The 12,781-nt window shown below is 39.8% G+C and overlaps 1 protein-coding gene across 1 annotated transcript; it reads left to right on the top strand.

Annotated features, from left to right (window-relative positions):
* The first annotated feature begins 1,106 nt into the window (after positions 1 to 1,106).
* Positions 1,107 to 9,924, top strand: PIGA (phosphatidylinositol glycan anchor biosynthesis class A). Its single transcript, XM_064646668.1, has 6 exons — positions 1,107 to 1,700; positions 1,923 to 2,581; positions 3,118 to 3,250; positions 4,299 to 4,431; positions 5,657 to 5,863; positions 6,879 to 9,924. The coding sequence occupies exons 1-6, from the start codon at positions 1,660 to 1,662 to the stop codon at positions 7,119 to 7,121; spliced, it is 1,416 nt and encodes a 471-aa protein (XP_064502738.1). The 5' UTR covers positions 1,107 to 1,659; the 3' UTR covers positions 7,122 to 9,924.
* The last annotated feature ends 2,857 nt before the right edge of the window (positions 9,925 to 12,781 follow it).

Below are 12,781 nucleotides of genomic sequence, written 5' to 3'. Positions count from 1 at the left end.
TGAGAACCTCCTTCTCCTGGCACTACTTGGATGATATTTTTGGGGTTTTCTTCATAGATGTAATTTAAGGCCACTGCTTTACACTCAGGATACAGTTTCTTCTAAGAACTAGGATCCCTAAGGCTCCTTGCTTCTCAGTCTCTTCTTCTTTCACACCCTGCTGCTGGTGGTGAGAAGCTTCCCCTCTTCTGGCCTCACACGCAGCTTCTCACCCCGAAATTCAGGTTCTTGCCACACCAGAGCAGCATCCGATGATGAAATCAGACTTGCTAATACTGGTCCCGCCTTTCTGAACACTTGAGAAAAATTCAAACAACAAGCAATGTTTTTCTTATTCAACACACTAGTGTCTTTCATGTCTTTCAGTCCCTAGAATGAACTGCCTGATTTCCTCCTCGGTTCTTTGTGGGATTGATTCAAAGAAACCTCTGCCAATCTGAAAAGCACTTTTATTACAGCTGGGGAATGCAAAGGGGCAGGTGTTCTCCCCAGTGCACTCCACTGAGCTAAGAAATACCATAGCTTTTTATATAGTTTGAAAGTAGCAAGTTTAAAATTATCTTTACACACACTCTTTTGCAGTCTGCCTTATCTAAATAGACGTTTAGTTTTACCTCCTATTCTTACCATTATAGAGTAGTTACATAAAGTTTTATCATGTCAAGCAGTTTCAGGTTCTCCACCCCTCTCTACATGCTAAAAAGCCTTCCCTATTCTCTAAGCTATTTTATCTCAATTGCCCACAGTTTGGGCAGAAACTTTTAAGCAGTTTTACATTTTGCAAAGTCACACTTACATCGCTAAATAGCTAAATTTTATTTCATTTTCTATTTCAGGATCAATGCTTCCAAACCACGTCTGTCCAAGCTTCAACCTAACCAGGAATCCAGCCAGCACACCAGCCTAGGTCAGCTTGTACTGTCACTCATGACACATATATTTGCACAGGAGTGATGACAGAATTGAATCTGACAAAATTTGTATCAGAAATCTTGGCAAGAGGAAGGACCTGCCAAACATAATTGTGGGACTACACAGGAGAGGCATGAGCAACCCCAGCCTGGTGAGATCACACCCTTCCTGGCAGTCAGAAGCAGTCAGGCTGGTGCTGGAGCTGCAAAAGGCTGATGGCAAAGCTCCTCCAGAAGACCAGGAATACACAGCCAGGCGATGCCAGCCTGGGCTGTCAGAGCACAAGTCACGCAACTCAGGTGCTTTCCCAGCGTTTAAGCTCCTGGGCCGCCTGTAAAAATCATATTTGTTTACTTAGAGACAGCAAGCGTCCAGCACCTGTGGCAGAAGAATCGAGAATGCTTCGGGGGATCCAGCTGCGATCGAGCCAAACAGAAGCACTCCAGGAGAGCTCCTCCACTGAGGGCAGGGCAAAGCCATTGGAATTGTGAGGCAATTCCTTCCCTTTACAGCACGCTCACCTCTTTCCATCCCTCCGGACTACACTTTTTTGACAACTGTCCAGGGTCGTGCCCGAGGGCGGGACCCCGGGATGCGGGACTGACGAGCGGCGCCCCCGCCCCCGGCACGTGCCCTCTCCCCGATTGGCGCTCCGTTTCCCGCGTGACGCAGCGCAGGGCGGTGATTGGCTGCGGCGCGGCTCGGTGCGGGCGCGCGCGGTTGCCGCGGTGACTGGGCAATGGCGAGATGGCGCCGGGCAGCGCGCAGGGAGCGCCCGCCGCCGGCAGGTACGTGCGCGGTCCCCCCGCCCTCACCGCCCCCGCGCTCCCCCGGGGCGGCCGCCGGGGTGACCGGACTCCTCAAGGGGCCGCGGCGCCGCCCCCTGGTGTGTGCGGCCTGCGCGGGCCTCGCGGCCGCGCCCGGCGGTGCCGCCGGCAGTTCGGGGGCCGGGGGTCGTCGGGGGCGGCCGCCGGCGAGTGATGGCGCCTTGTGGTTCCTTCCCCCGGCAGGAGCGGGCCCGGGACGGCGGGCAGAGGCCCCGCGGCGCACAGCGTGTGCATGGTGTCGGACTTCTTCTACCCCAACATGGGGGGCGTGGAGAGCCACGTGTACCAGCTGTCGCAGTGCCTCATCGAGCGCGGCCACAAGGTCCTGGTGGTCACCCACGCCTACGGCCACAGGAAGGGCATCCGCTATCTCACCAGCGGGCTCAAAGTCTACTACCTGCCCCTAAAGGTGATGTACAACCAGTCCACGGCCACCACCTTGTTCCACAGCCTGCCCTTGCTCAGGTACATCTTCGTGCGGGAGAGGGTGACCATCGTGCACGCCCACAGCTCCTTCTCCGCCATGGCCCACGACGCGCTGTTCCACGCCAAGACCATGGGGCTGCGCACCGTCTTCACGGACCACTCCCTCTTCGGGTTCGCTGATGTCAGCTCGGTGCTGACCAACAAGCTGCTGACGGTGTCCCTGTGCGACACCAACCACATCATCTGCGTGTCCTACACGAGTAAGGAGAACACGGTGCTGCGAGCGGCTCTGGACCCTCGGATAGTCTCTGTCATCCCCAACGCTGTCGATCCCACCGACTTTACTCCAGACCCGTCAAGGAGGGATGACAGTACAGTAACAATTGTTGTTGTCAGCAGACTTGTTTACAGAAAAGGTAATGGGGGTTAAAATGTGAGTTTATTTGGGTTCTTTTTTTTTAGGAAGGTTTTGATTAGGTACCACTTATACTGTGTCTGTGGCATGGATGGAATTTTCAATGGGAGTGGTGAGGTGGCCGTTCTGATCTTTTGTGTCTGTGCACTCAAGAAGAAGAAATGTACATTTTGGTTTGTGTGTGTTGGTTCAGAGTTTTGTTTCTTCTGTAATATTGAAGATACTGAAAATTGCAATTTATAAAATGGAAGGTTTGGCTTATGTTGGACATATGATTTAGGCCCTAATCTATTTTGTTAGAAGTGTTTTAATAGTTTTTTATTTAATGAAGTGACAGCAACTTAAGTGATTTTTCATATTTGTCTCTTAAGAGATCAAAAACTGTGGGTTTTCTTCATAATTTTATATACAACAGTGTAACTGTCTTCAAGAGACTTTTTTCCCCTACTCTTGAATAGAGTTATTGCAGTGGGATACATCATGAGAAGTTCTGAAATCAAGTACAATAACTGCTTGCCTTTAATTTTCTACTCTTAGGTATAGATTTGCTTAGTGGTATAATTCCTGAGCTCTGTCAGAAATATCCAGAGTTACACTTCTTAGTTGGAGGAGAAGGACCAAAACGAATCGTGCTGGAAGAAGTCCGGGAAAGATACCAGCTCCATGACAGGTTTGTTTTTTGTGAATGTCTATGACCTTTCAATGTACTTCAGGGGTGGGGAACTGCCTGCACCCTCTCCCCAAAAAAACTGAAAATTTGAGGCTGGCGAAGATGAAATTTATTGAAGGCAAAGAAAATAGACCAGACACTCGCTGAAGACTTTGAGAGTGGGACTGTGATCCTGCAAGATGATTAATAAAAATAGACTCTAAATGAACCTTCACTCAAGTCATAGAAAAGTTGACTTAGATATAAATTTGTCATATTCCTCTCTGCAACCATTATACTTGGATCACATATTACTGTGTGGCCAAAGGTGTTAGCTCATTTTTGTCACTGCTGCTGTGATGGTGACTACTAGTAATTTTTTTTATTTCACTATGAAACCCTTGGCATAGAGCTTATCTAATGCTCTTGGGGTATTACAAACATGTACCGTGTTATCAAAATGTTTCCATGATACATATGCATTTATGTATTTTTTTCATGATCAAAGCCAGTTTTATGTTCTTAATTTTTCATTTTCTTTTCTATTTTTTTTCTTGCCTGTTTTGTAGTTCCATCAATGATTCCCCTCATAAAATTATTTTTCAGTATCATTCTCCTCTTACTCTTTGCTGTTTTTTGGTATCTCTTAAAAATAATAGGTTCTGATCATAAATACTTTTCCCCCTCAGACTGATTGATCAGACCTCACAGTGAAAATTTAAACAATGCATTTGACAAATCTTAGTTATTAACTGAAGGAAACCATTTGCTCTTGCAGAACTGGAAAGCTCAGTAGCAATGTTTTGAAGGCAGTTGTCCTTATAACAGCAACTTCTCCCCTCAACTTTATTTTCAGAAGTTTCTTTCAGTTTGACAATAAAAAGCAGTCTTCTGTTTCTCCATTGCTGGAAAAATTTAGAGAAAATGGAACCAAGGTGCCTTTGTTCATCCTCTCACTGTACAAGTGTGAACCATTGGTACCTTTTTCAGAGTATATGTAACACTGTACAGCACTATTACAGTCCAAATTTAGTGTTTATCTCTATTATTTCTGTCCTCTTATATGCAGGGTACGTCTTCTTGGAGCCTTGGAACACCAGGATGTTAGAAATGTGCTAGTCCAGGGACACATTTTTCTCAACACTTCCCTCACTGAGGCCTTTTGTATGGCTATTGTGGAAGCCGCAAGCTGTGGTTTACAGGTAAAAAAAAAATCTCAGTGTCTAGAGAGCATTTATCCATTTTAAACAAAGGTCACAATCAAATAATATGTGGTTGTAACATTTGGTTTCATCTGAGACTGTCTTTAAAAACGTGGACAAATATTATCCCCATTTACAGATCACCTGGAAGCTGAGACAGAACGGTTAATTGAAACTGCTTAAGCTTTGAGAATAAATTTGTGCAGAATTGGAAATAAAACTTAGGTCTTCTCTCAGTTCCCCTAACTAGCCAGACTGCCTCTCCAAAATGCTATTTTGTATGTACTCCTTTACAGAGTTTTGGGGTGGTTGATGGTTACAAATGTTTGCTTTGACATTGCTTTGAGAGGAGCTGCAGAAAAATTGCCTGACTATGTAGGGATTCAAGAGAAGAGTTGGAGAGAGAGAGAACTGTAAAGTCCTTTCTGGCTAATTTACAACTCAGATTAACAACTTAAAAGAAGTCAAATCAATAGCCATAAAGAACTTAAATTTTCACATTAAAATATGAAGAAACTTTATTAAAAAGACAGACTGATATGAGTATCTGATTTACAGGAAGCATAGAAAATATGAGTGACTTTATTTTTTTTTTACTTCAGTATCTTTTGATGGCAGTTACAACCTAGTTGTGGTAGGTAGTTATTCCCTTGTCATCTGTTTTCCTCTTTAGAGGTGAGGAAGTTATGCAGTTTCTTTTTGTTGCCTGCTTTTAGAGATAATTGCACAATGTGAGTCTTAGTAATTTCTGATTTCCTTCTAAAAATAATAATTCAGATTAAAATTACTGAACTGATAAATAAATTCTTGTAAATGTTCAGTAGCCTAGAGGGCATAGACTGAAAGTGCATGTGGTAAAACTGTCCTCTCCAAATAGAGGTAACATATTTTATGAGGGACTTTGGAGGAAGAGTCCAAAACCTGGTTACACGGATTTAGTTTTGTACTGTTACAAACACCTTCAGGAAAGATGTCTCATAAGCACTCATTAGACCAAGTCTTCTGGTTTATCATGCCACCAAAGAATCACTCTGGACATTGTTAAAGATTATCTGCTATGCCAGGTCTTTTCTGGGGCCTACAGCTGGAGTTCACGTACCGATCAAATTCCCAAAGCGTGTTTTTTTTCTTCTCAAGTGCTGCATCTAAACACTGTATTAGCAGTGCCACCACACAATTTTATTGCTGTCCTGCATATGTACTGTTTCTTTTGTTTGTTTCCAAGGTGGTGAGTACAAGAGTTGGCGGGATTCCTGAAGTGCTTCCAGAAAATCTCATTATTTTATGTGAGCCCTCCGTGAAATCTTTGTGTGATGGATTAGAAAAAGCTATTGCCCAACTCAGATCAGGAACACTTCCATCTCCAGAAACTGTTCATAATAAAGTAAAGACATTTTATACATGGAGGAACGTTGCAGAGAGAACTGAGAAAGTATGTATAACCACTTCTTTTAAATTTTCATAAAATACACTTCTGAAACAGCTTCTGCTTTGAAATATTACAATGTACATTCTCTATGTAATCTTCCAGTGTAATTTTTAAACAGGTTTCTTGTCAAACATATACGGTTTTAAAAGGTTCAGAAGATGCTTTTTGTTTTCCCCAAATACTTCCCTAGATACGTGGGGTTTTTTCTATTTGTATTTTTTAATATGCCGTAACTGCTGACAAATATTGTGAAGAACAGCCTAGTTCTTCAGTTAGATTTCTACTCATGTATTTACTCGAGTCTTCACATGAAGTAACTTTTCTGGCATAACCGGACAATGTGCTGTATAAGATGTATGAAAATGTAAAGACAGGTCATGACTAAGTTTTGTGTGCCACGTGCTAACAAGGGGTTTAAAATTATGAGAGGTGGTTTAATGCCAGAAGGCTGAACTACAGCTGAATTTACATAAGCTGTCATTGTAATGAAAATTAATTTTCATAGTTTTGAAATGGTATTTCAGAATTAGAACCGCACTTCAGCATAAAACCTCTGCCGTTAGTGAAGAATGGTAACTGCAGTAATGTTACAAAAACCTGTGGAGATGTGTCACTTTTGACTTCAGCTCCTGTGTTTTAGGAAGGAGAGAACAGATGAACCACATGCTTCTTACTTACACTGTAGTGCACTTATATATATATCTCTTGTAAGCCACCTTGAAGTATCATGTACAACCAGTTTATCATTTTCAAGTACCATCAGTACAATTCATTTTATGATTTTGTAAGTTCAAGCAATATTTGAATTGCAAAGTTTTTATAGAAGTTAGCCTAGATTTCAGTTTCTTTTATGTAGCCCATTCTTCAAAAAACCCTTGTTAGGAAAGCTTTTGTTAGGAAAAATGTTCATATAATTGGCAGAAGTATGCATGGAACTCACATTGTACACAATACAGTTGTTAGCTCATTGTTAAGTTACCTGTTTTAAGACCTTATTTTATGTCTCCTCCCCATTTAGGTGTATGACAGGGTTGCAGATGAACTGGTTTTACCAATGGATGAACGACTTGACAGACTAATGTCTCACTGTGGCCCAGTGACTGGGTGTATTTTTGCTTTTTTTGCTGTTCTGAACTTCCTTCTCTTGGCATTTCTGAGGTGGATGACTCCAGATTCCATTATTGATGTTGCAATAGATGCCACAGGACCTGAAGGTGCATGGACTAAACAGTATTTTTCGAGAAAAAAAAAGAAGAGTTAAAGAAGAACTTCCAAGCTCCTAAAATGCTCGAGTGGTGAGGGAAGAATGCATCAGTCACTGAAGAGTTTAATTCTTGCTGACAGAGACCTTACTCGTGCAGTTCTTCAGTTTCTGGTGTTCTTGGAAAGAAACTTGGTTAAATGTGCTACCTCAATTTAGGATGATATTTTTAGTTTAGTTTCGAATTCATGCAAATTTACAGACGTCTCTTTGCACTTAAAGCTGGGAGGAGAACATGGGTTTTTATATGTGTTAAAAACCTTTGAAACAAAACCACAGGATTTTTCTGAATATTTCAGAAAGTGATTTAAACTTTAGTGGTATTTGGAAAAGCAAAACACAAACATTATTAGCTTACAGTAGTCCCTGCTAATCCGTGATATTTACTGTGATCTTTATTGTAAGACTTCTTTCAAAATAACTCCAAACCCAACAAAACACATTTTTTCTGTCCTCAAATGAAAATGACACTTGAAATTAGTTGTAAACTCCATTACCATGTAAATTTCAGAGACTTATTTCTAATAGTTGTGTCCCAGTGACAGTGTTTTGCTTGCACAGCATTATTATTCTGAAGTTCTTCCTTAGTCAGATTTGATCCTCCTGTTGCTAAATGAAAATTTCATAATGATTTTTTTGATATTTTCAGAGGTGCTAAACTTATTCAGTTCACTTACGTGTGTGAAAGTGGTGTAAAGCTTACAGCAGCTTTTTCAGTACATAGCTGAAGAAATAGTATTATTTAGAGATAATACAGCCTTCAGAAACATCTCAGGCCTGAAAACTCTTCCAGCAGACTGTGCCAAAGTGAAGTAACGTGTGTGAGAGAGAGTGAAATCTCTGAAGGGCTTAACAAGTACCATTGTGCTTGATCACTCTCTCTGCCCTCTCACCTCCTACTCACCATTTTTTTTTCCCCTTTTCTCTTTTTCCTTCCCCTTACTTAAGACCAAAGTGGCATTTCAGTCCATCTCTGGGAGAGACAGTGTTCAGAGTGTGAGATTTCACCTACACAACATCTGAGACACTGTCTGTCAGGTTCTGCAAGTGAAATCTTAGGAATCTTAGGAAGGTATCCCTTAAGTGGAAGGTATTCCTTAAGTGGATGCTTTTCACGGAGAGGTAAAAAAAAATGTGGCTCCTTGCAATTGTTATGATTCCTGAGCAATGTATACCTGGGACAAGAGGCAGCACAGCGTGCCAGTGTGTGAGAGGAGGCGTTCATCTCATTTCTGTTAACCACCTCTAAAATTCCCCCTTGTCTAATGCACTGGGTTCATTTATTTTCCAAGCATCACTGATGACTAAATTTTATGCCTCTTGAGTATTGTGTACTGTCAGACACTGTATTAATATTAACACTGTGCAATATGAAAATATTGTTTCCAAACCCTTGAAGGGTAGTATTTAAAACACAACTTTGTCTTGTTTGGTTAGAGATGTAATTCCACAAACATAATTTCATTGAACATGTTTTCACGGAACACAGAAAGGTAATGTAAAATAAACGCCATATACAAAGACTATTTTCTTTTACTAGAATTTTTAGCCTTCGATATGTAACATACAATGTGTTGTATTACATTCTGAATTTTTTGAGCTCTACATTAAAAGTGGAGGTCAACTCAAATGGTGCCATATGGATTAAGGATAAATGGGTGGAATTAAGATAATATTTTACTTTTGTAAGTCACTCTTTTTTTGGTGTTTGGTTTTTTTTTTCCCAAACATTCAAGTTTCTAGCAACTTTTTGAAAATACTAATTATCACTCCAGGGAAATGTTATATATATATTTGTAATAATATTTTACTGATTCTGGTTTATTTCTTTTTGGTTTCCTGCAACATCTACAAACACAAATCAAAGAGATTGTCAAAACCTATTCAAAATACCTTTTTCTTTTGTGGAACATTGTGTACTTATGAATAACATAATAAAACCTTGTTATACTCTTGTTTACAAGCCCAATGTAAAGTTTATGTAGAGGTTTATTAACCTTTCCATAAAGAATGGATACATTTCATTAATATGTGGGAACATACAATTAGGAAGTACAAGAATACACACCATGTTGCTGCTTCCCATCACTGGTGGTTGGAGTTCTTATAAAAAGATGATTATTAAAAAACATTCTGTACAAGCTGCCATAAAAACTTAATCCATAACTGGTTTGACCACAAATATGCTGTTTCTCAATTAACACCACTTGTATTACGCAGAACTCTCTGCAGGAATGATTCATTTTCTGGCCTTGTGCAGTGGGGTAAGGGTGATGTCTCTGAACCATTTTTACAGTTTTAAAAAAATCGGTGGGTGACATGGAAAAAGTTAAATAAAATAATCACAGCACTAAAAAAATGAACTGAGATAATGAGTGTAGTTAGAAATTTATAAAATAACAGAAAAAAAATCTAAAATGTTTAAATTGTGCTTGTAGGTAACGTGATCATTGTGAAATAACGAGGAGATGTTACCAAAGCGAGAGTGATACTCGGGTCTTGCACAGAGCAGAGCCTCTGGTGTGTAGGTGGAGGGAACACCCAAAGAACACCTTTATAGAGGGTCCTCCAAAATCTGCAATGAAATTCCATCCCCCAGGCACAAGGAGAAATGGTGTTTCCAATACGTTATATGCAGATGCTGTGAATTAAGATGTGTTGATAATTGAAAACTGTATGTTAAATGAGAACAAGCCTCTAGTTAAGTATGGATGTAAGATTAGTCTTTCAGATTGCATTTTAGTGGATGTGCACAGATCTGCATCTTTTTGAAATAAACAGATTTTTTCCCTTTTGATATTTACTTCTCTTCACTAGTCCCTTTTTTTCATATGTGTGTAGGCTTTTAAAAAATAATTGTAAAAGTTGATCTTTCTGATGCTTCCGTAAAATACAGAGTGTATATAAATAGATATAAGAATAATCAATCTCAAAATGATTTTATGGGTTTTTTGAATCAAAAAATATTTAGATATTTTTAATATTGATTTACTATCTTTAAACTACTCTCATGATATTTCCTGTGCATCATCACACCCATAGTATGTCGACTTCCATAATTTTTCCTAATTACTTGAGCACTGACATAGATAAAAGGTGGATATTTTTTAAGGGAACAAAACTAAACGGAGGATATGGTTATGCATCTGAATTTACCATTTTACTGAAATGATGCATTTTTCTTGTAAACCCAGCAGGTAGATTGGGTTATTTTTAGGTTCTGAATTGCTGCAACACTGTCGTAATTCTGGAGATGATATTTGTGAGGGATTCATCGAACTTTAACTGTGAATAAATGGTTGTCTAGAAAATGCTAGTTCTTTGAGCTCATTGTTTAAGCAGGACAGATTGATGCATTACTGGCCAGCACAGGTGTTGGAGGCAGATGGGGGAAATTAATTGCCTGCTGGAATTTGCTGTCTTGCTGCCCAAGCAGCAGCAGGATTTTCGATAACCAGACCTTACGTGCTGTGGTGGGCGGCAGATAGGTGAGATGAACCCCACATTGCCTTGAGAGCAACCAGTGAATCACTGTATACATCCCTTTTCAAAAGCAGGAGTGTTGTAAGTGTGCTGACTTAGGGATGCAAATGAGGCAAGGCTTATATGGGAAGTAGTGCCATTTATTAGACCAAACTGATAGAAAATAAATATCTCAGCTCTCTGTACAGATGTTTTTGTTCTGATCTCTTCTGTTCAAAACAGGGTGTTTCTGTCTCCTCTTTTTCCCCACTTGTCTTACTTTGAATATATTTAATGTTCAGACTCTTGATGATATAAGTTAGAAATACAATGCTGTAATTCAAAGATTGTCTAGCATAAGAATAGACCAATACCTTTTTTAATTTCTTTGAGATGAGGATCCCTCCAATTTTTATTTCCTTGCCAAATTCTTCAGGTCACATCTGACATTTCTCCCTGTTGGATAAAGTTATGGTCAACCAAAATGAAAATCAGTTGTCTTCTAAGATGGATTGCCTTATCTTTTGTTCTTATTCCTTGCACGTTTGTAAACTAAGGATATATAAACTTTGTCTTTCCAGTTCTTTAAAGGATCTAGCTAAACTACTTCTATTCATTCACTTTCTCATGACATTTCCTGGATATTTTGATTTAACAATTTATTAATCCTAGTTGTAACCAAGAGTGGTTCATGGAGTAGTTTGGGCATCTTGCAGAAGTTCTCAGTGAGGTGTGTTTTATCTATGGAGGGCTGACTTGTTCACTCAAGTCTCAATGGAGTTGTATAATCCACGTCATTCAGCTCACAAAGATGATTCTGCAAAGAGTGAGGGAGGAACCATGAGAATCCTGTTTCTGCACTGTCATTTCTGGTCTCTTGTGTTCTACCTGTTCTCATGCCTACATTATATTGCTCACCTCTCTTCAGTTTAAAAAATACCTGCCATTTCCCAGTGATCACTCCTGATCTTGCAATGGTTACCTGACTACCACCTTCACCAATATTGTTTCCGTGTTCTGTTCAGCCATCTTCCCACTGATGATTTTCTTTTTAATCCACCACAGTAATTTTCCTAGTGCTCTTGTACACTAAGAACAGATTAAGAGATTACACAAGCTTTTCTCAAATGACTCATTCCGTAATTTAACTAAAAATTTTTAGTTGTCTTGTTCTGAAGCCAGGAGGATAATTTTGCTGCTACACAAATAGAGTTTGTCCTTCTGGAAGAGTCATGTTCCTGTGACTGCTTCCAAGTGGTCAAACTTCCTCATGGTGTTTTAGAGCACCTGGTATTACTGGAATTTGGTATTACTGGAATTTCACTAAGGCGCTAAGCCAGCTATATTGCTACAAACCAAAAGAAGTTACCTCTAAAGTGTCCAGGGAAATAATTTACTGTAAAGTTTCCTTCTGCATATCCACTATCTCTTTGGGATCCCTAAGAGAGGAGAGTCATCCTGCTCTTTTCTTTGACAGGTGTATAAATTGAAGAGTAAGAGTACCTGGGCGAGGAGGAGATTCATCGAAAGAAAGAAATCTCCTGTGGTGCATGTAGGAAAGTAGGAATCAATCAAAGTTTAAAAGAAAAAGAGGTGGATATTCTACATAGATTGAATTAATTACACGCAGAAAAAATACTTTGTTCTCTGTGGAAGCCGTGTGCCTTCAGAAAGTAAAAAGGGCAGTTAAAGAAAGGGTACATCTTCTTCGGTTTCAAATATTATACCTTTGAATCAATGATGGATGAAGTAAAATATTTCTATTTTTTCAAAACAGTAAGATTCTGTTTGCAAGAGATACCAGTGGACAGCATTCTTTATCCCTGAGTGATGGAAAATACCAGTGTGTTATGTGTTTCTTATCACACAATTTCAATGTATTTTTCTCCTCCAAGAATAACTTTGACTTCTTAGCCCTGGCTTTGGAAATATGTGGGTTTATTTCGAATTATTTCATGATAATGCTTTTCTTTGACATGTTTTCTTTGTTCTGTATCTGAATACCAGCAAAGCCTGTTATCAAGATGGGAAACACAGAAAAGCATTCTTTTTGCTGAATCTCTGAATAATTTCTGCATCTTTACCTGTGCAGTCTTGTAAATGGAATTGCTACATCAAAGAATTAATCTAATGTGGATGTTCAGGCTTTCAGGTGGCATGGAGAGCATCTGAAAATTTATGCTAATTTATGTGGGTTT

This window comes from Pseudopipra pipra, chromosome 2 (genome assembly GCF_036250125.1).
Source record: "Pseudopipra pipra isolate bDixPip1 chromosome 2, bDixPip1.hap1, whole genome shotgun sequence".
NCBI lineage: Eukaryota > Metazoa > Chordata > Aves > Passeriformes > Pipridae > Pseudopipra > Pseudopipra pipra.
This window is presented reverse-complemented; position numbering and strand designations above follow the sequence as displayed.